We start from the raw sequence: 21951 nt of genomic DNA on the forward strand, positions 1-21951 counted from the left end.
TCTCCCCTCCCTTTCAGCCCTTCCCCCAAGGTCCCTATGCTCCCAATTTACTCGGGAGATCTTGTCTTTTTCTACTTCCCATGTAGATTAGATCCATGTATGTCTCTCTTAGTGTCCTTATTGTTAGCTAAGTTCTCTGGAATTGTGGTTTGTAGGCTGGTTTTCTTTGCTCTATGTTTAAAAATCACGTATGAGTGAGTACATGTGATAGTTGTCTTTTTTTGTCTGAATTACCTCACTCAAAATAATGTTTTCTAGCACCATCCATTTTCCTGCAAAATTCAAGATGTCATTATTTCTCAGAACATTTATTTTTAAGAATACAGACAAGCAAATGTGTGTTTTTGAAAGTCAGGATGTTTTTGGCTGCTTTCTCTAAACTCAGTGTGAAAATACTGAGACACTGGATAGATAGTCTCAACTACATCTACAAAGGTCCGGCTGTTGCAGTTTTTGAATGCCAGATTGATTATGGCTGAGATGAGTATCTGCTAGTTATTTCTAGTAAATTTGTCATTTGAAAGCTAGGAGTCAAGGAGTGTCCATTGTGGGTTAGAGCTGAGAACTAAGTCATCGACATGAAAGATCGATGTTCAGTCAACAGTCCGATGTGGTTCCCCCCACTAGTGTAAAGGGCCAAGCAGAAAAATTAAAAACAAGAAAAAAAAACCTCTGTGTGTGTGTGTGTGTGCGCGCGCGCGCGTGTGCGGTGTGTGTCTGCTCACGTATTGGGCGCGGCAGGGGCGGGGAGAGTTTAGAATGCAGTCCATGCCTGGAAAGACACACTCAAGAAGGAGGCCGAGTGAGGCGGCACATGCCTGTGATCTCAGTATTCTGGAACATGGGACACAAGAGGACCTTGAGTTTGAAGATAGCCTGGGCTACATAGTGAGACTGTGTCACAAAAGTGGGAAGAGACCAGGGGGTGAGAAAAGGAACAAAGGCAAACCTGTGGAACAGGCTCAGCCACAGGCAGCTGCTCTTGGAAGCTATGCTTTTTTTTTTTAATTGTTAAAATCTTCCCCTTATTGGTCCCCTCCTGACTCCATTCTTCTTCTTTTTTTCCTTTGGAGACAGAGTCCCACTATGTAGTGCAGTCTGGTTTCAGCCTCTCTAGCATCGGGGTTACAGGTGTGCCCCCTCCACGGTTCTTATCAGTGTTTAGACATAGCTGAATTGTTTCCTATGTTCTTTATATGGCAGTGTGAACCTATGCAACTGTGGTTTGGGTGGCATGGCCTGCCCACAGTTAGGTTTTTCTTTTCCCAGTGGTCCTTCTCAAAAATACAACTTCGGTTCTAAACCAGTATGCAGAATCTAGGGCAAGTGTTTTGGAATGAAGATCTATGATATTTTAATCCTTTGCATGCAAATGGGGCGGATCTCTATTTCCCATGCTTGCTAAAGAACATCTGTTTGGAGCAGAAGATCACAAGCAGAACTGCCCAGCACAAACTGTTGGTCGATCTGCTCATTTTACCCCTAGATCTAGCGTTCTGTGCTTCGTGGTGCACAGCTAGGTTTGCCTGATGGAAGGGAGGGACAGAAGAACTCCTCCCTGCCCTGTGTCTGGGCAGTAGCTGTTTCTCCTTTCATCGTGGCTCCTACTGGATGGCACCTTCTACATCTCTCACTGGTTTCCAGTAACTTCTCCCTCCCTCATTATACCAGGTGCAGGAGGAAGAACAGCTTCTGAGGCCTCTTCCGCCATCCCTTCACCCTGTCACCCCTCTGTAAATATCCCTTTCATTAGTCATTCCTCCTTTTTCCCTGAACGTGTCATCATTTCCTACCTGAATCATCACTGACTTCCACTTGACTCTGCAAATTTTCCACATGGTACTGACATACATGGGTTGCAGAACTGGAATTCTAAAACTGACCTCGAATACCACATATATTTCATAGGAAATACAACCACAATTCAAGAAAAATATTTATAGTTGTTTTTTTAAAATCACATAAGTTGCCAGGATAAGGAAGGAATGTTATGAAAACAGCAGTGTCTGACACAAAGCTTTTGTCTATATGGAAATCGGATTGCAGCTTTTGTGAGTTGCTAAATACTGCTGCCTTCAGGTGATCAAATGCCTTCTGTTTGACTTTGTTTCGACGGTTTGGTTTTGAGATAGGGTCTCACCATGTAGCCCTGGTTGACCTAGAGCTCAATATATAGACCAGAGGATCTTACATCAAAATGATTCTTTTACCTCTGCCTTGTAAGTGTTGGGGTTAAGGGTGTGTGCCACCACACCCCACTGATGAAATGCTGTTTAACTTAGAGTCTGTTGTAGTGCTGCTCAGTGATTGGCGGTATGTCACGAGTGCACTCAGAGATGACGTACGGTGGACATACAGTGGAGAGGAATGCTCTTTACTGAGAAGCACAGGCCCGTGACCCTGCACAGACAAATGTGTTTTTTGCAGAGGGAAATACATCTCTGTGCATGGCCCAAGTAGGAGCCCTTCCCAAGTCTGGAAAATAATTAGGTTTGGCTTAAGTTAAGTGAAATAAATAAACCTTGTCCCAAGTGAGAACTAATTGCTCACCTCTGCCTTTCAAAGTTGTCAAATTCTAAGCCAGAGTGTGTTGTTTTCTTAAAAATTTCAAATAAGAGCTGTCTTGACCCTAGCATTAGCACAACCCTCCCATACCCCTGCAAGTAAATTGACCCTGGGGAGAAGAGGGTTGAAGCTTAACAAGAGATGTTGGGCATGGGATGATTGGTCACCCTGGTTGAAACCTGTGCCAGCCTGGGCAATTTGGGGTTGGTAGTTTCTAGAACCTATTGTCTTGGTTCTTTGGTTTGAAATGGTTGTATCTGGAGCACAGGGCTGCTGTAAGTTGTCTTGGTTCTAATGTTCTTGACATTCAGGTCTTCTGCAGGCTTTATAGCAAACTTGGTTCTCCATCAGATCTCTAGAGAGCAAAAGCTTCAACTTAACAGCCATACTTCCCAGATCTTTCTTGGAAAGGTGACCAGGGTCACACTGAACCATCTTGAAAGAGCCCAGCACAGAGCAGACCACTTGGCTCCATTCCAGGACACCTTAACTTAAGGCTGGCATTCTCGGGTGAATATTCACTTGACATTTTTCCAACCATTGACAGTTGGAAGTAAAAAACAAAATCAGGGTTTCTTTCCTCAAAGTGAACCGTGTACTATGTCAAAGTAAATGCTGCTTCTCTCCTCTCCCTGGAAAATGAGTCAGTCATGGAAACAGGCATCGTCAACGGGACAGGGCCGCCAAAGAGGAAATTGTCAATACCTTCTAGGTATTATTTTTTTCTAAGTTGCCTTTGAAATGTCGTGAACAATAGGTGATTTTTGGATAAAGTTTTGGTATTCAGATTCTTTTATGTGTAAATTGGTGCAAATGAATCAACAGAATTCAGTCACTAACATGCAAGGAACAGAAGCACACAAGGAAATGGAGTCCTAGAGACTGATTCGTTCTTAAATAAATGGCTTAACAGACCTGAGGAGATGGCTCAGTGGTTAGAGCCCTTTTGTGCAAACATGAGGACTAGAGTTTGGATACTCAGAACCCACATAATTTCTGGGCTGGCAGAGAGAGGACCCCCAGAGCAAGGTGGCTAGCTAAACTGGTGAGCTTATACTGGTGAGCTCTTCATTTGACTGAAGGATTCGACCTCAATGAATAAAGTAGAAAACCCATGAAGGATGATTCCCAACAATGTATGCATGTACACATACAAAAAAAATGCATGCAAGCCATGCTTAAAATTTGCCATAATAATTAATTAATAAATAATTTAAGTGGCTTAAATTATGATATTGTGAGCTTCTAAGAATATCATTTTGTTCCCATTATAATATGCCCATTTCAAAAAATTCTCAGGCATTGCTCTGGAACGGGTGCAGGGGCACAGTGTTATCTGGTAAAAAGAATCAAAATTCCAGATTCAAAATAGCCAGAATTTTATGCCTGAGGATCACACGGCAGGCCTCATTGTTCCCTGGGCATAATTTCTTGGCATGAAACCCTGGGTGGAGGGGGTATTTATTTAGACCTGTCTAGATTTTAGTTGTTAAATTTTGCCTGCCATGCTTAAAGTTATACAAAGGTGAATCATTTATTCATTTTATTAAAAGTAAGAGCTAACTTGATACAGACAATTTGTATCAGAGATGCTTAGGTATTTGATGTCTTTCTAAGTGATCACCAAGTTTGATAAACGGCTTTGAGTAAACAAGGAAAGCTGAGAAACAATTAAATTTGAAAAAAATCAACCATCCTATAATTTTATCTGCCCTTCAATCTGCCCTCCCATTGACCATGTTAGAAGACTGAAAATTGAAAGCAAAATTCTCTTTGAATATCAAGAACTCCACTGAATATCTTAAAACTTAAATTTACAACAAACACATATTTTAAAAACTTTCCAAGAATTAATTTGAGCTGGGTAATGGTGGTGCATGCCTTTAATCCCAGCACTTGGGAGGCAGAGACAATCTCTGTGAGTTTGAGGGAAGCCTGGTCTACAGAGTGAGTTCCAGGACAGGCTCTAAACCCTGTCTTGAAGAACAAAACAAAACAAAACAAAACAAAACAAAACAAAACAAAAAGCCCAAGCAAAACAAAATGAAATAAACAAAAAAATCCAACCCAACCCAAACCAAACAAACAACCCCCCCCCCAAAAACCCTAATTTGATTTTTTTCAATTTTCATTTCCCTTACAGACACCACGCCTATGCTAACCGCAAACTGTTCCCGGAGAATAAGTACACTGAAGACTTCCACTTTTCCATGTTTTCTTGCATAGTTTAGTTTGTAGCATTTCAGATGTGTTTATACCATAACTCTGACTAAAATGTACACGCTCACTGAAATACTTTAATGCTGAGTTTACACCATGCCAAATGTTTGGAAATACATTGAGATATGACTCACAGTTACATGATTTCTTCTGTAGTATGAGTCAAAATATGTTCCTTAAATAAAAATACCGACAGAAGAGTTTGCCGTGACCCAGCCAGTCATCTTGTAAAGCGGACGCGTATGTTAGTCATGTTCCTAGTATCAACATCACAAGGATTCCAGTATACCTGAAGAATGGACTCGGGGTTTCAGATTTTGATTTTAAAATCTGGCCTCAACTGTGAAAAAGCTTCCCAAACAAAAACTGAAAAGCATTCATTAGAATTAATTCTTTTACCATTTATTTTTGAGAAGGAAATTTCTAGTCTTCTTCAGTAGCATCATCACAATAGACAACACAGAATAAATAACTTGATACCAGGACAAGGCTCCGAGGGGAAAGGTGAACCAAACCGGCCTTAACCAGATCAGTGCAGCCCTCTCAGGGTGGCACAGTCGTGACTGGAGAGGACTCCCTCAGGCACAAAGTTACAACGTTGCAGTAAATGGGACTAATGACTTTCAAGTTCATGGTCCAAATAGTGTCCATTAAGCAATCACAAGACAGCAACTTGTCTGTCTCGATTGCTTCATCGCTTGCACGAAGTGACTTCCTAGAGAATGAGTTTCGTTTGGCCTGACTGCACACTGCATTTATAACAGCAGTGGCATCAAAATTTAAAACAGGAGACAGTAACCACGTAGAGCTTTAAACAAATTACAAAAGCACATGCTTGGTTATTCAGCAGGAAAGCCTAAATCAACTGGGTCTTAGACGCAGCTGGTTGTCCTACAAAGGCCACATAGCATGAGCTGTAGACATCCTTCTGAGATCATCCGCGAAGGGCCTTGCAGTTTCATTTTGTTCCTACGCCAGCTCTTCACGTTTCTCCAAGGAAGCTGTTTAAAGGCCTTTGCAGAGGCCCCTGTGTAAAGTGCATCCTCATAACTGTCTACAAAGGTCGGTCTGTTTAGTGGCACTGGACAGGGCAGAACAGGAAGTCTGTGAAACCTCTTGTGTTCTCAATGAAATCCGGCAACAGAGGACTGAACGCATTAGTCTCAGGACCGGTGGCCTAAGGATGGCAAAGACCCAAGGGTCAATTATAGAGTTAATTGATAAAAATCTAAGAGCTTGGAGGTCCAAGTTTTCCTTTCGGGAAGAGGTTTCATTCACATAAGCAAAGATCTGAAAGGAGAGAGGAAAACAATGTTAGTTTTATACCGTAAGCAAGCTGACTTAGATCCCATCATCTCCTGAGATTCAGCCTTGTTTTGTGTAGTAGCAGCAAGTGGAAGGGTGGGTGGAAAAAAACTTCTATGTAAATCGTAACTTAATCATTTTTTTTTTCTGTGAACTTAATGAAAGCAAGTACTCTAAGGGTTACAATTAACATTGGCATCATACAAAACTTTCTAACCTTGTCCCTGAGAATAGAGGGAAATTAACAAACTTTTCTTGGCACCTAGAAAAGAATCTGCTTTCCCTTTAGATGATCTCATTATATAGCCCAAACTGACCTGAACTGCATGACCTGCCTATAACCTCTCAGGTGAGGATTGCAGGTGTGAGCCACTGTGCTTTGCCAAATGGCATATTTTAATAATATCTGTAGTAATTTTTGTTATTTTATGATAAATATGATGATGGAAAGTCCCGGGCGGCTCACGGAGTCCGGCAAGGATGGCCGTGAGTCCCTGCAGTGCCATGCGGCCGGGGAGTCAGGCGGATAAAAGGCTCATAGGACATAGTATTATTTAAAGAAGAGGGAGACATTTATTGCTTAAAGGAGAGAAAACAGAGAGAAAACAAAGACACAGGTACATACGAGACGAATACACACACATACACACACACGCACACACACACACACACACACGCACGAGAGAGAGAGAGAGAGAGAGAGAGAGAGAGAGAGAGAGAGAGAGAAAGATGGCGGCGGGGGGGGGAGGTCCAAAGTGGCTAGGGTGGGCGTGGTTAGCTCTTAAAGTGAGCCAATGGAATAACAGTAATGATGATAATATTTGTAGCTTCTTTTTGTCAATAGCCCATTATGTGTGCTGTGAAACACAGTGGGTCATTAACCTGCTTTCTTTGTAGTCCTATGGAAGCCATAGCAGATAAGGAAGTAAGTTTCAGAAATGTTATGAATAACATGTCACACTTCCAAATATCTGGCTTGATGTGACTATCACGATTCAGCAAGAGAGAGCAACCGCGCACATCAGTTGGAGAACTGGTTCTGAGTAGTGCACTGCTTTGACCTGCATTTAACTCTGCCTGTAACTTTAGTATCGTGGGCAAGGAACTGTGAGCCTGTACTCACAGGTCATCAGAAGCAACTCTTCAGCTGTGCCAACAGTGCTCCTGTAGGTGAGTTCTGGCCTCACTTCACCAAGAAGAACACAGAGGCACCTAGGAGTTAGGTCACTTGCCATGGACCTCAGGCTGGTTAGTAGCCTAGGAAGGTTCCAAATCCAAGACTTCTGGTACTGGTATGGCGCTCAGTGCGTGTTACATCCAGGTCAGTGCTGCGGCAGGAGCCTTCAGAATTATGTCTTAAGCTCTGGGAAGTGGACAGACACATTCTTACACGTGGATCAACATTTTCAGACGGGTATTGGTGCTCTTATTTGACTCGGTGCCGCAGATTGGCAGGGAACAGTATAGACTTGGTAGCCATACCTCTTCATTCCAGCCTACAGAGAGAAAGAGTTCGAACGTGGACCACACCTCATCATCTCACTAACACAGTAATTCTTAGTGCGCCAGGGATCCTCTGGCCTAGTCTGCATCTTAGGGAAGCCATCCACTTTTTCTCTGATACTTTATCCCAAAACAACTCATTCCTTCCCTTTCCCCCGTACTTACTCTGCAGCATCTGGGAACTGGATGTACCAAACAGATTGGAGGGCGAGAGGAAAGTAGTCATCTTTGGGTTGCTTATGTTAGGACAATAGCGGGAAGGTTTGGCAGCCAGAGGTGTTTATGCCAGAGAATCTTGGCATGAGGAATGGAGAAAAGAGTTGGCAGATGAGTAAGGAAAAAGAAGAATTGATGGTGGGCTTCTCAGACCGCAGAGAGAAGAGTTAGGTAGGGCTGTGCAGTGGGGCACCAGTCTTCGAGTCTGCTGTGCTATTTTGGATGCAACATATTCAGTTTCAGTTACAGTTTTTATATATCATGATATTTTATGACGTGAATTCTTTTCTTTATGGTTCGGGGACTTGAACTCAGGCTCTCACATATGTTTGGCAAGCATTCTACCACGAGCTACATTCCCAACCCGGTTGTGAGGTTTAGAGATCTAAAAGTCTCTAGTTGGGGAGAGAATGCCCCTCATTGGGATGACTAATTATTGCAACCAACAAAGGACTCCACAATGAGTATGTCTTTGCTACACACATTACTAACCAGTCCTGAGATATACCTCCTCCATAGACCCCTCAACTCATAGTAATGTTCTCTCCTTAACGACCCAGGGTCCTGTTACCAGGCAACTAAGGACTGCCTTGTAGCTGACAGCCTGTCATAATTATCCAAGTTTGCCATCCTAATCCCTTCACCTTGACATGTCTTTCCTGCAGAAACCCCAATAAAGACCATAGCCCAGACCTTGCCACCCCCCTGACTCTTCTGCGTCCTCACCTATGTATGCACTGGCACTGCCTGAATTTCTCATGAATCTCTTCTTGGAAATGTACTTGACTGACCTTAATGTAAAAAAAAAAAAGTGCCTATTACTACCACCCACTGCCAAACTCAAAGTGGACCTTCCTCCCTCCCTTTGGCTGATCCTCAGTTCTTAACGAACAGTTGACATAGGAGAGACACAGGAGTTTTGGTGGTGCCCTAGAATTTAAATTTGGAGGTTGGTGGGAATGCATTCGCCTTCTGGCATTGACGACCTGTGAGAAAATGCCAGGTCTTAGTCTTATGTATCCAGTGAGTTAACTGCTTGACCCCTGCCCCCGGTTTTGCAAAGACTATGGTACATACTGAGCGATGCGGACAGGAACCTGCTGATTCGGCCATGTCTCAGGCAGCCACCCTTGGAAAGCTCCATCCTGGCAATGGTCAGGGGCTGTTATTTAAACTATTCTCCTATCTTTAATCCTATACAAAGTGGGTTTAGAATTCAAGAGCAAATGAACGCTTCACTTGGCTCATCAGTGAAATCATCAGGGAAGATGTAAAACATTCAGTTGCCTTGCTTCTTTGGCATAGTCAGTCTTGGCTAAGCCGTGGGCTTCAGTGGCGGGGGTGATCTGATAACCTCCGCACAGGAGTGCAGACTCATTTTAGAGAGAAGGAAGCCGAGGCTAGGAGACTAGTTACTTTGCCTAGGGAGTCAGACTGCAGTGATGGAGCTCCATCTCCCGTGTCAGTCCTGAGGCAGTATCTGGGCACGTGCATACAAAACCTTTGAGACACGGCTTCCTGTCGGATTCCCGAGTGACCACCTGACACTTCTGCTCAAGGGTGTCATGAAGGCCTGTGACTATCCCTCTTCTCTTTAGAGACGGAGAAACTGTGTCCCCTTTTCAAAGTCTCTGTTCGGCTCTTTTCCGTGGGACTTCCCTTTCATCAACACTTAACAACAGCCAACTTGCGGGCAGCACGTGCTCTCTGTTCATCTGCCTTTTGAAAGATGTTGTGGTCTCCTAGCTACAGGCACTGCACAATTAACTCTTAATTTGTTGTGGTGGTGGTGGTGGTGGGCCATGCTTTAAAGAAATCCCTTCTCCCTAAACATGTCTGGGGTACATGGAAACTGAAGCCTACTTTGCTTCATAAGGAAAACAAAACCAAAGCAAAAAGCCGGGGCATGGCTATGGCGCCACAGCATGAGAACGGCCTTGGCACTGTGTGTCTTGGAAGTGCAAGGACGACTCACTGCTGACGTCTACAGCTCTGGGTTGACACAGCCCAAGACAGTGGCTCCGAGGAAACGATGGACAGCAGATTCACCCACCCAGGAGTCCCCTAACACAGATGGTTTAGGTGTGATCCATGTGAAGGGCCAGGAGGGAGTCAGACCGATCTCTGACTCCCTATAGGCAGACAGATAGGGAAAGGAGCCATACATACATAATATTGGCAAACTTCCAGCTTTTTCTTTATACACATGACTGAAGACAAAGACCTAAAGTTCTGTCTTTTCCCCCACTAGTCAATCCCCTTCCCCACTACTGCACCCCTGCTGATGAACCAGCAAGACAAGTTTGAGGCTGGAGCAGGGCACATTTACTTCAAACTTGTGGAGCTAATAGCCTCCTTGTCTTTGGTCAGATGGAGCAACCCTGAGTTGGGGAAGGCTCCTCACAGACCCTGGAACCCAGGCTTCCTTCTGGGAGAGGCAGGGCTTCAGCTTCCCCAGCTCATCTCTGCTGTATGTGTGTGTTTCCTCTCCCCAAAAAATGCCTTTCTTCACCTGTTGACTCTGTCTGCTGTGTCCGAGACCTTTCCCTGCTGCACCTGTTACACTGGAGTCTCCCTGCCTTTAAATTTTCTCATTGGCAGAGAAAACACACTCATCCAAGGCCCCAGACAGTAGCACATGTACCGCCCATGGAGCAGAAATCAACAGCCCTTGTCCACAGGAAGTTTCAGCCTTCCCTAACTGCTTTCCCTTTCTCTGGCCCTTCATATTACACAAGTGTCCTAGTTTCACAGTACTTAACCCTGTTTTCAATTTAGGGAACAGTTTAGATAGCAAAATGCTGTCAGAAAAATGCAGCTGAGTGAGCCCCAGTGATGTGAACTGTGGTGCAGTAGATATAAGCTCAAGATCTGAATGGGGATTAATGGTCAGAAACTCAAAATGGGACAGGAGAGGCCAAGCACACAGAGCAAGCTGTAGATTAACTGAGAGTTAAGCCTCTACCTAGAGAAAGGGTTGTTGACTGGTGGTCCTGAAATATGTTATCTATTTCGTTTTAAGTTCATACTTATGCCAAAGAAGAAGGAAGTGATCTCAAAAGGCTGTGCTACACGTTTTTTATTGTTGTTGTTGTTGTTGTTTTTGTTTTGTTTTTTTTTTTAAGCTGAAGTCCTGGCCTGAAATAACAGTGAAGATCCACCTAACTGTGTAGACAGAAAGCTCTAATTCTCTGTTGGGGGGGGAAAAGACGATGCTTCTTACAGACTGTATTTTAAAAACCACCACAACTGTGTCTGTATTTACAGTCACCACTGCAGAATAGCAAATTGGTGAAGCAAAAGATGTCAAATGAAAACACTCACACAGAGGAATGTTCTCTTAAAAGGAAATGTGTGTTTCAATGGTTGCAACAATTGTCAAACATCACTAATGATGTCTCAATGATGAAGGGCATTCCAGCTGCTTATGAACATTCACTTACATATTACCACACTAAGTTCTCTGTGGGCACCCAGAGACTTCTAGGTTTCTCTTCCATTGCTACCTGAAGTTTATAGTTTATATCCTTGTGACCTTCACCACCTATTTACCTGACATTTGGCACAAGGGAAACCAGGAATGAACAGGAAACTCCAGGATTGTTTGCTTCAAATTTTTCTATAGTGTGAAGATCAAATTTCCACTAATCAGATTTGCCTAGAAATCCTAACCCTGGAGAATTTGTAAAAATGAAGGTATTTTTTAAATGAGTCAATGGCAGGTTCTTGAAATTTTAGAACTGAATAAAATGCATAAGCGCTTTATCCTAATGGCATGTGGAAACCAGTTTAAAATGACCAGAAGCTAAGCACAATTATCAAAGTGCTGAGAAAGGAGCTAGCTGGGCGAGGGTTGGAAACTGAGAAACAAAGAGTATTTGAGACAAGAATGAAGGTTCATATGTTTCCTGTGCGCTGTTCCGTTTCAGGAAGAAAAACAGCTTCTATTTATCACTGAAATGATGACAACAGCTGATTAACATAAGGAGGAATTTATTAATTTATACATAGTGAATAAATAGTTTGGACATGTTGTTGGTCTCATGTATGATTTCATACTGGACAACCAAAGTCCTAAGCACCACATGCTTTTTAAGTCACTGAAGAAATGTTTTATGGGCATCAAAGGAAGGTTTTATGTGAGGGCTAATCTGATTATTTCTTAATTTAGACTAGCATTTACACTAGCCAATCTCCTAAAATCTCAGTCCCAGGCTTGTATTTCACAGGACTGCGGAGAAGGAAAGTGAAGCAACATGATTGTATTAACACGGGGGGGGGGGGGGACACAGTGCTAACATGCTGTTTTAGTTTTAAAGCTAGTAAAAGTTAGAATAAAGCGACAAGGTGGTCCAAATATTTATTATGTATTCCCAATTCTCTTGTGAAACCATAATTGGATCTTCTCCCATGTTACTCTTAAAATGAGAGCTTTCTTTTAGATACTATTACTATTAATACATTGCATCCCAGCTCTGCTACTCCCTAACTGTAGGCCCAGGAGGAAGTTACTTGACTCATCCTCACAATAAGATGCATCTTGGGGTTTGGTGTGAAGATAGTGAGTTGATGTAAAAATGCACACTCAGAACCCTAAGTCTTTAGGTGTCACAGTAGTGGTACACGAGGCTGAACTGAATTCATCTCAGAGTACCGAGCATTTTTATTCTTCCATTTTGAGAGTTTTAGTTCCTGAACTTTGGAGGCCCTAGACTGACATCCTAGATGGAAGGACTCCACTCTGCTCATAACCTGGGACGGTGGCTGGTATTAGCAGTTCATTACTAACTCTGGATTTCCTGAGTCCCATCTTTTTCCATGGACAGAGAACTGCAGAACTGACTGGGGTCCCACCAGCTCTGGCTGTGAATGCTACTTTTTGCTGGCTAGAGGTCTGACACACTTTTGAGGAGCGTAGAAAGCAGTTCTTGCTATTCTGAATAAAAAATGGCCAGTGATCCCAAATATAAAACACTGTACCTATAAAGCTGAAGCCTAGGAGCCATGTTGGTTTCTAAACCACAACATTTCACGACACACACTCCTGCTGGGGTGCCTAGGGAGTTGCTACCTTCCACAGCCCAGCTCCATCTTATTCCCCACTAAGTATAACTTACCAATTCAGACCATCTGCTCCAAGCACAGAGCTACAAGTGTTAGGGTAATGGGGAGCAGAGCAAAGAGAACATGGCTGAGAATGGGGATTCTTTGGGGATGCAGTTCATATCCGTTCTCCCCAAGGAAGAGTAGATGATCCAGTCAGAAGCAGGAGACAGGAGAGCTATTTCTACAGCTTCTACAAGTACCATTTTTGGTTAGCCACCATCCATATCATCATTTCCCAAACCCCCAGTTTATAGCTCTCCACGAGGGGCCAGAAGGCTCCAAATTCAATTCTGCTTCCACATTAGACTTTAGGAGCTCAGGATCTATTTTTAGAACTAATTTGTTTAGAACTAATGGTCCCTCTAACTGCCCAGCACCCACACTTCTACCCTGACCCTGCCTCCATTGCCCAGGAAGCCCTTTCTCTGCTTTCCTGAGATGTACCAGCTGTTGCTACATGTTCCTTCGTGTGCACCAAGTGCACAGCTACAGAACGGCGAGCATCTATCTATATTCCTGACATTGACATCAAGGGAATATTTTGTAAGAGGTTACAAGGGTCTCCTGTGAGGGACGACAAAAGCACTATGTAACAGTTGGTTCTTTCCTCTCAGTTTCATGACCACACAGACTTGTACTCTAATATGTAAACTGGTGAGCCTGTCAACTAGATTTTTGACCTTAAAATTCCAAAAGTCAAATGCAAGCGGCTGTAAACTTCTACACCAAGGACTCTCTGAATGTTATAGGCCGGCAACTACATTTTGCCTAGGAGAAATGAAAGCACCAAGGGATGGGGCATCAAGCCCTGCAAACTGAACTCCAGTGGTCGGCTTATAACAGGACAACCGTCCTAACCTGGAAGGACTCCCTCCTCTTCAGTTCCCATCCAACCCAGGGAAGGGACCATGGAGAAGGTTCCTGTAGGGCATAGCAGAAGTACTGACTTAGGAAAGTTCATGCGTAAAAGCTGGGGGCGGAAGGAAGTGGGCAAAGGTGGAAAGGAAAAGCAATGATGGCAATAGACCTTCATAAATTAGGGCACTTTGTTTTTCAAGTTGCCAATGAGTGCCCGGAGGTAGAAAGGGTAGGTGAAGGGAGCTTGAGGCAGCTGCATGCTGCTGGGCTGTGGAAACAAACGAACGACTTACTGTGAAAGGCAAGGAGCAGATGGCGAAGGTGATGGTCATAATGGCCAGGAGAATGAGGTGGTCCGTCTCCTCCGCCATCGAAGTCCTTTCTCCTCTCCTGCGCGACCCAGGGCCACCCAGGCCACCGCTGGATGATCCACAGCGGCTTCTTCTGGCCCGACGGTGCATGCGGATGAGGTTAAGAATGACGCTAAAGTTGCAGGCGAGCACCGCTAAGATGAGCAGCAGCAGCACCGTGGCGTAGAGCTGCAGGTATGCAGTCCGCCCGTGCCGGATAAAGCACCATGTCCCGGGACAGTACTGGACGTACTCCCCGTAGTTGAGCAGCGGCAGGGAACAGAAGAGCAAAGAGACAGCGTAAATGACTGGCAGCACCGCCAGGCCCCCGCGACGCGAGAAGCGGCGCCGGTAGAAGTAAGGGTGTCCGATGGAGAGGTAGCGCTCCAGGGCCATCGCGAAGAGCATGAGCATTGTGGCAAGACTGAAGAAAGTCATTGTGAAGGCGAAATAGGTGCACACACGGCTCTCGGGAGCCAGGGCCACCAGTGTCTGGTTCCGCGCATAGGAAGCCAGGACCACCGGACTGATGAGACAGGTCCCCAGCAGGTCGGTGAACACCAGCTCTGTCACCAGCACGTGGAACAAGGAGATAGAGGTCCTGCTGCCGGCACTACACCCTGTGTCCCCGCGCCAACGGCGTGCCAGCAGCGCCAGCGCAATAAGGTTCCCCAGAACCCCGGCCGAGAACATCACCGAACTGATGGCTGGGCTATCCTCCGGGTGGAGCCACTGTCTACTCTCGCAGAACTCTATCCGCCCGGAGTCTTTAGAGACATTACCCATGGTGGGGGGCTTGGAGGAGAGATACTCTCTCCTCCAGGCTGGTACCTGACAGCAAGAGGGTCTGAGGGCCCCGGTGCTCCAAGACACAGAAGGGAAAAGGGGAGGGACCGAAATCCAGAGCTCCCTTCCGGCCCCCAGCTCGCGCCAAGGGCCGCTTCGCCCGGGTCTCCCGCTTGCGCGCCCAGTGGCCACTTCCCTGAAGCATCATCAGGTCGCCCTCGAGGTTCCTGCGCCTCATCTGCTCTGGCTGCTGGGGAGAGCTTGCGGGGTAGCCCTCAACCCCATGCCCGCGCCGACTCGGGGCAGGTCCAGTAGTGGCTGCCAGGCTAGCAACTTCCATTGTTTGCGAGCTGTTGCTGGGGGTAGTGGTGGGGGAACAAGGCGAGACACACGAGCTGGGCTCTAGAAGGGGGTCCGGCGTCCACCCTGAGCTGACTTGTAGGGTCTTCATTCCCGCGGAGTATCCAGGATGCTTGCAGGGTCGTCTGACTTCAGCTCTGAAGCCCTTAGCCCTAGCAGATGCTGGGAACCAGTGCAGGGTAGTAAGGCTGAGGTAACAGGATAGCAAACTAACTCACCAAACGGAAGTTAGGAGGACCCAGTCCCGTGAGAGGTAAAGAACAAAGGAACTAAGACTTCAAGACAACTTGAAGTAAGAACGATATGAGAGAGGTTGTTGTTTTGCATTTTTCATTTTACATTCCCAAGAAGACACTCAACATGGGTGAGACAAAAACCGGAAGGAAGTGAAAGTAAGCCCGTTCATCCACAGAATGGGACCATACACACCACCACAGAGCGGCCTATTGTACAGTTAGTTGCTTTGAGTCAGTTACCAGCATTTTGTTTTTTCCTATGTCAACACTATAACAAATGACAACTTGCTTAAGCAACCTTAACAAAACAAACGGGAGAGGTTCTTGTGATCGTCTAGAGTCATGTTTGTGCCCATAGATCGAAACTGCGCTTTAGCGTTCCTCCACTCAAGCCAGTCTTGAAGAAACTGTTGATAGGCTGTTTAGCCGTTCATTTATCCTTTCACGGTCAGTTAACCACGAGGGCCTATCGAAAAGATTCATTCCTGGGAGTGTGTTGGTAACTGGCCAGTTTCACAATGGAGCTGACACGAATAGTTGCTTAGCATCTGTTGTCATAGTTACAGAGCAGCGAAAGCACACCGATGTTTTGAAATTTTCAAATCCAGCTTGACAGACAATGTAGGTAATCATATGCTACTTGAAAAAGCATATTTCACATGGGAAAAGAGACTGCTTCAAGACAGGTTTGCACGGGAGCCTGGTACAAAGAAAAAAGCAAAGGAAAGATGACTTGCAGAGCGCATCTTGCTTCCTTGACTTAGCTCACCATGATTCTGACTTGGGGACTGGAGGACAGAGAGAGGGTTTTCTAGCAAAATAAGGCAAACAGAATGTATTTGTGAGGCTCATTTTTTGCACAATAGCAGCTATTCACTCCAGTGCTAAACTTCTTAGGGCGTGGATGGAGTGGGTGTCAAACTTCTCTAGTTTTCTTTCAGGCTGCCAGCTGCAGGCCAGTAGCATCCTCAACCCAGCAGCCCAAAGTGAACTATTCCCCATCTCAGTCTTGTCCCATCTCATCCCAAGCGACTGTGTGAATGAGAAGAGTTGGTGTGATCCTGTTGCAGTTTTTTTCACTGTGTTCCTTTTCCAAATGCTTTTGTATGCTCTCCATTTTCATAGGCCACTTATAACCAAAGCCTCTTGTTGCACTATTTCTATGTATTTATCTGTAGCTTATCACTAGATGAGTGCATGGTGGCAGGACTCCGCTGACTTTAATGGATGCCAGAGAACAATTTCACAGCCTCATCCCAGGCGTTGCCTTTAACTTGCTGGTCTCCACCCCATCTCAGTTGTACACTGTGAGAAGATACTCACAGAGGTGTGTGGACAAAGCTAGTTTCTGATGACCAAGCTCTGTCCTCAAAGACAGCCCCTCAGACCCTAGGGAATAGACCCCATGCATGTAGGACAGCCTTGGGTAAACAGGGAGCAGGGAGAAGCTCCTGTGAAGCCTGGAAAGGAGCTGAAGGCAAACATTTAAGCAGGGAATTCGTGATCTCAGGTGCCAGGAAGTTTTTCTACAGTACAGGTGGCTTTGGATCTCAGTGACTAATCCCTACTTATGGGTGAATTTGCCACAAGACAAAGATCAAAGCTGGGTCCTCTAGTGTTGGGAACTCATATCTCACCAGTTTATTGGGCTACATGCTTTCAGTTGCTACATTCTCAAGTTACCATTTTTGTTTGTTTGATTGTTCCAGTGTTTGGACAGAGAGAGAGGGAGCAGTTCTGCTGCTTACATGTTTCAGAAGTCTGGCTGGAGGTTTTATTTGCTACCCCTACTTCCTCTGCTAAGGCCATCATATTTGTCCCAGGAAATCAAGTCTCATCGTGTAGTTAAAGTGACTTCTTCCTGTCTCTAACTGTAGTGTCAGTGTCTCTCAGTACAATGTCAGTTTATCTAGAGTCTAGAATTTCTTAACAGAAAACATACTAACACCCTCAGTTCTAGAATTGAGCCATAAAGTTTTGCTAATTTTCAGTTCCTGTTTGTGAGCCATTGTATTTGGGGAACACCATGTGATTAGTAATTTTGTGTCAACTTAGCCAAGCATGGGGTGCTCAGGGGCTGATTAAACAGCCCGATTGTGTCCTGGGAGGGTGTTCTAAAAGAACAAAATATTCTCTCCTGTGGACTGACTAATGAAGTCCAGTGTAGGTGGGCCTCCTCTGGTCTGTTGGGGGCTGAACAGAACTAGAAATGTAGAGGAGGGTTGGTTCCCAACGTAATCTGGGGCGTTGATCTGTCCTTTGCATTCCTCATTCTCAGGCCTTCAGAACTGCTTAGAATCCAAACCCTCCACTCTTCAGTTTCTAGACCTCTTCCAACAACAACATCAACTTTACAAGTAGACTCACATAGAGAACTGTGTGTAAGTTAAAGGCTGGGATACAGTTTGAGGAGGTTGTTGCCAGGCAGATTTGTGGTTTAAGTGTGAAGAACACTACTGATAAAAGCATTATGTATCATATGATTGTGTATACAGAACACACGTACACAGACCCCAAAACTGTTCTATTTCTCTGAAAAACTCTGACAAATACACATTACTTGAAATCTAAAATTCATAGTTTTCATTTAATCTGTAACTCAAGGGCTTTGAAAGACAAGCTGCTGTAGGTCATTCTTCAAAAGAAGGCAAAGATACACATGAAGGAAAGGACTACACAGAGGAAGCTGACATCAATACTCGCATGGTTCTATTTGTATTATCCACATCTTTCAAAACACCAAATCTTTGCTTCATGATTTCTTTGCATGTCTTATCAATTTGTTTTGAAGAGAGCTCTAAGAACACCACCTGTGTCCTGTAGTGAACTAGACAAGGGTCGCGTTGCTTCCCTCTAGCAGACAGAAATCACTGAAAATTGGAGAGATGGGATTTTATGAATGGTTTTCAGTGGCAGTTTACAGAGGACCAGTTTTCTTGCATGTGAAGTTTCTAGGTTTCCTGCCGATGGGTGCGGCCTGTCTCCAACTCTGTCATTCCCCATACTTTGGATTTGTGTAGCCAGGATCTTCCCCTTGAAGGTGCAGATTGCTTCCGAGGCTAGTCAAGATTCAGCCAGAGAAAGATTCACTGTTAGCAATAAAGAAGGCAGAATTCATTATTCAGCGCAAAGCTTGCATTGCTCAGTAATCTAGTCAGTATTAATGGCAGTTTAAATTTAAATTAATTAAAGATAAAATTGTAGTTTCTCAAGGTATGTTTAGTCAGTCTGGTTCATTTCAAACCACATGTGGCCCTTCTACCGGGAAGCTGATACATAAAATACTTTTTTCATTTTAAAATTTATAGTGTTGCCTTAGGTCCTACCTGATGTGGAGATTGATGGGGGAGGCCACAATGTTTGTGGCTATATTTGGGTCTTGTTTTGAGCCTAAGTCACATTCAGGACAAGTTAGAGTGGCAGTCAGAGTGGAACTCTGGGTGTATAGGAGAACAAGAGCAGACCAGAACTCTGAGGGTAAACGAGAACCCATGAAGGACTGAAGTCTTAGAGGATAAACAGGATCTGCATGTGTCTTTACAAAGTTCAGCCTTGGTGGCATCAGTACCCCTAAGAAAAAGCTTGATGATCTAAAGATGTGGTTCCGGCTTGAGACTTGAAGATAACACGGATGGAGATTGAGGAGGTTCAAGTCCAGACGATGTTCTATGAAGCAAGATCAGGTGGAGTGTATGAAAGCCACCCATGCGTCCGGGGCCTTACATTTGTTTCTTTTGAGCAGGGACACCATAATGCTGTTTCTTGGCTGCTTTTCAGATGTGACATGTCATTTGTGATCATCATAGACTGGGACCGTGCAAGGATTCTGGATGACAGTTTCTGTTTGGCTTGGATGATGTGAGCAAAGCGACCATACAGCTCCTCCACAGGTTCAGGCATTCTGCAGTGAAGGCAGGTCAAATGGAGAGACAGTGTCAGGACCTGCTTCGCTCCTCCAGGAACACTGAAACAGGCAAAGAAGAGGCTGGAAACAAGTTTTGGAGTAGTCAAAAACATTTGTTAACAATTCATTGAGAGAGAGAGAGAGAAAGAGAGAGAGAGAGAGAGAGAGAGAGAATTCTCATTTGAAGTGGGAGGTACATTCACTTCCTGGTTTGAAAATTGCTAATCAAGGAGAGAATTAAACAGTATTCAAACTTTCTATAAGAAATGTATCTTAAGGTAACTAAATAGGTTCAAGTAATGAAAGTTGTACTGTAAAGAAGACTGTTAACTAAAAATGTAGAATGCAAGACAGAATCAGAAAAACTACATCCTGTAATTCCTAATAAAATTAGTGATTGTGTTAAGTATGTTAAATTACTTTTAAGATATGTAAGTATGTGGGTGTTGGGACCTAGAAAGTCACATAAGACAAAAGTAATACTGCAGAGATTCCCCTCTGTAGGTGGAGACTGTAATATTCTGTCTCTTTAAGAAACAAACCGTGCCCACTCCCTTCCTGCTTGCAGCCTCAGACCCCCCCACTCTCTCTTTTCCGGTCCCCTCTCTCCCTCTCTCCCTTTTTGCTTCTCCCCCCCCTACTCCCTGCTCCCCTTTTTCCTTCCCCTCCATAACGTATCTAATAAATGTCTAACTTTACTCGGTATGGTGTGCCTGCTGACCGCAATCACATGGAGACCTGCCGCGTGGTCTCGTGTGCCGTCCCTGCTCGGGCCTGGCTGCTGTGGACACCCCAGCAGCTTGCAGCAAACCCATCTGCATGGTGTGCCTATCTGTCTGCCCCTTGTCCACCTGCCTCTACATGGCTAGCCACCTTTGGCCTGGGCCCTGCCCGGGATTGGCTGCTCTCGGGATCCCCTGCCCTCTGCCTGCCAGGCAGTTCCCAAATCCATTACAGACTGTTTATTCATTTCCCAGCCTCTCAGACCCAAGTAACCACACAGAAACTTTATTAATTATAACACTGTTTGGCCAATGACTCTAGCGCATTCCTAGCTAGCATTTACATCTTAAATTAACCCATTTCTATCAATTTGTGTATTACCATGAGGTTGCGGCCTACTGGGGAGGTTTCTAAGGTTCCAGCGTGTCCTTCCCTTTTGGCAGCTTTATGACAGACATCTCCCTGACTCTGCCTACTCTATATCTCTGTTCAGATTTCCTGCCTGGCTTTACTCTGCTTAGCCATTGGCCAAAACAGCTTTATTCATTAATCAATAAAAGTAACACATATACAGAAGGACCTCCCACATCACCTTTCTTATGGCTATGGATGAAGATGGACTAATGGTTCAATGAAAAGCTCAGATTGGACCAACAAGCTCACTGGGTAAAGGCACTTGCCTTCAGGACTGACGACTTGAGTTTTATCCCTGGAATCACACGGTCAAAGGAGAGAACCGACCCCCAAAAGTTGTCTTCTGTCTGCCACATAATGTACTATGCTGTTCATATGTGTGCACATGTGCATGCATATGCACCCACGTGCACACACAAATGTAATACATGTACTGTTTTTTAAAGCCAAAGCTGTCGATACCCAAAAGTAAATCATAACATAACATCCAATCAATGCTTATTTTCTCTGAGTTGAACAAAAACAACAGGAAGTATAACTTCTAGTACATTCTACCTTCTAGATCTAAGACATAATTGGAACTCACGTCTTCTTTTACATCAGATCCAAATGAGATGAAGTAGAGCAGGATAGAAGCAGAAGCCAGCATCCGGAAGGGATAGCCAGCCAAGAAGGCTAGTGTGTTTCCAAGAAGGTGGGTTCTGAGCAAAACAAGGTCTGGAGCCAGGCTGTGGTCTGAACAAAAGAACGTAAAAGACCATTTTGAGAACAGAAATTTGCATTTAGACTAAAATTAGACAGGAACAGGTGGAGCTCTCTCTCTCTCTCTCTCTCTCTCTCTCTCTCTCTCTCTCTCTCTCTGTGTGTGTGTGTGTGTGTGTGTAAGTTAGAGAAACTTGAGCGAAACAAGCAGGTAACAAAACCCTCACACTCCAGTGACACCTCACTCACCAGTGGTTAGGAGGAGGTGAGCCAAGGTGTTCATAGCAGCAATTTCTCCGTGGTAGCAATATGCCATATCCTTGTATTTCTCGTGCTTTTCTACAATCATGTATATTTTTTAGCATGCACACATCATCTTTATTTATTTTTAATTAATATTTATTTATGTAATGCTTATGGGTAATTTGTCTGCATGTATGTGTGTGTACCGCATGCCTGCTTGGTTCCCTTGAGAGCCCATGTCAGGTCCCCCGACTGGAGTTACAGACAGTTGTGAGCTGATATGTCGGTGATGGAATTGAACTTGGGTCCTCTAAAAGAGCAGTCAATGCTCTCGACCTCTGAACCATCTCTACAGTCTCGTCATCTTAATAACAATGACAGCAGCAAGAGTCATAACAGTCAGCAGTAGTGCTACTATTTGGGGTGAGCAAACTGGAGCGGGGAGAAGGCACCTCCAAGC

The 21951-nt window shown here is 44.6% G+C and overlaps 1 protein-coding gene and 1 long non-coding RNA gene across 4 annotated transcripts; both read right to left on the reverse strand.

Moving 5' to 3' along the window:
- Positions 1 to 5165: 5165 nt before the first annotated feature.
- Ptger2 (prostaglandin E receptor 2) lies at positions 5166 to 15593 on the reverse strand. The gene is made up of 2 exons (XM_048429998.3): positions 14067 to 15593; positions 5166 to 6075 (listed from the first exon to the last, which is right to left on the reverse strand). The coding sequence occupies exons 1-2, from the start codon at positions 14907 to 14909 to the stop codon at positions 5830 to 5832; spliced, it is 1089 nt and encodes a 362-aa protein (XP_048285955.3). The 5' UTR covers positions 14910 to 15593; the 3' UTR covers positions 5166 to 5829.
- A 2472-nt stretch (positions 15594 to 18065) lies between these two features.
- Positions 18066 to 21272, reverse strand: LOC125397561 (uncharacterized). Of its 3 annotated transcripts, none has more exons than XR_015739384.1 (3): positions 21133 to 21272; positions 18832 to 19406; positions 18066 to 18594 (listed from the first exon to the last, which is right to left on the reverse strand). It is a non-coding gene; the product is annotated as an uncharacterized LOC125397561 (long non-coding RNA). The 3 variants fall into 3 exon arrangements; XR_015739383.1 differs by having other exon boundaries at positions 18832 to 19490; XR_007231090.3 differs by having other exon boundaries at positions 21102 to 21272.
- Positions 21273 to 21951: the final 679 nt, after the last annotated feature.

Source organism: Myodes glareolus, chromosome 12, assembly GCF_982192425.1.
Source record: "Myodes glareolus chromosome 12, mMyoGla1.1, whole genome shotgun sequence".
Lineage (NCBI taxonomy): Eukaryota > Metazoa > Chordata > Mammalia > Rodentia > Cricetidae > Myodes > Myodes glareolus.

What these genes read in the sequence shown, in the direction of transcription:
- Ptger2 (XM_048429998.3), bottom strand. Translation starts at nt 14,909, where the DNA reads ATGGGTAATGTCTCTAAAGACTCCGGGCGGATAGAGTTCTGCGAGAGT. An exon ending in TCTGCTCCTTGCCTTTCACA is followed by an intron (nt 6,076 to 14,066) that starts GTAAGTCGTTCG and finishes CTCTCCTTTCAG; the next exon opens with ATCTTTGCTTATGTGAATGA.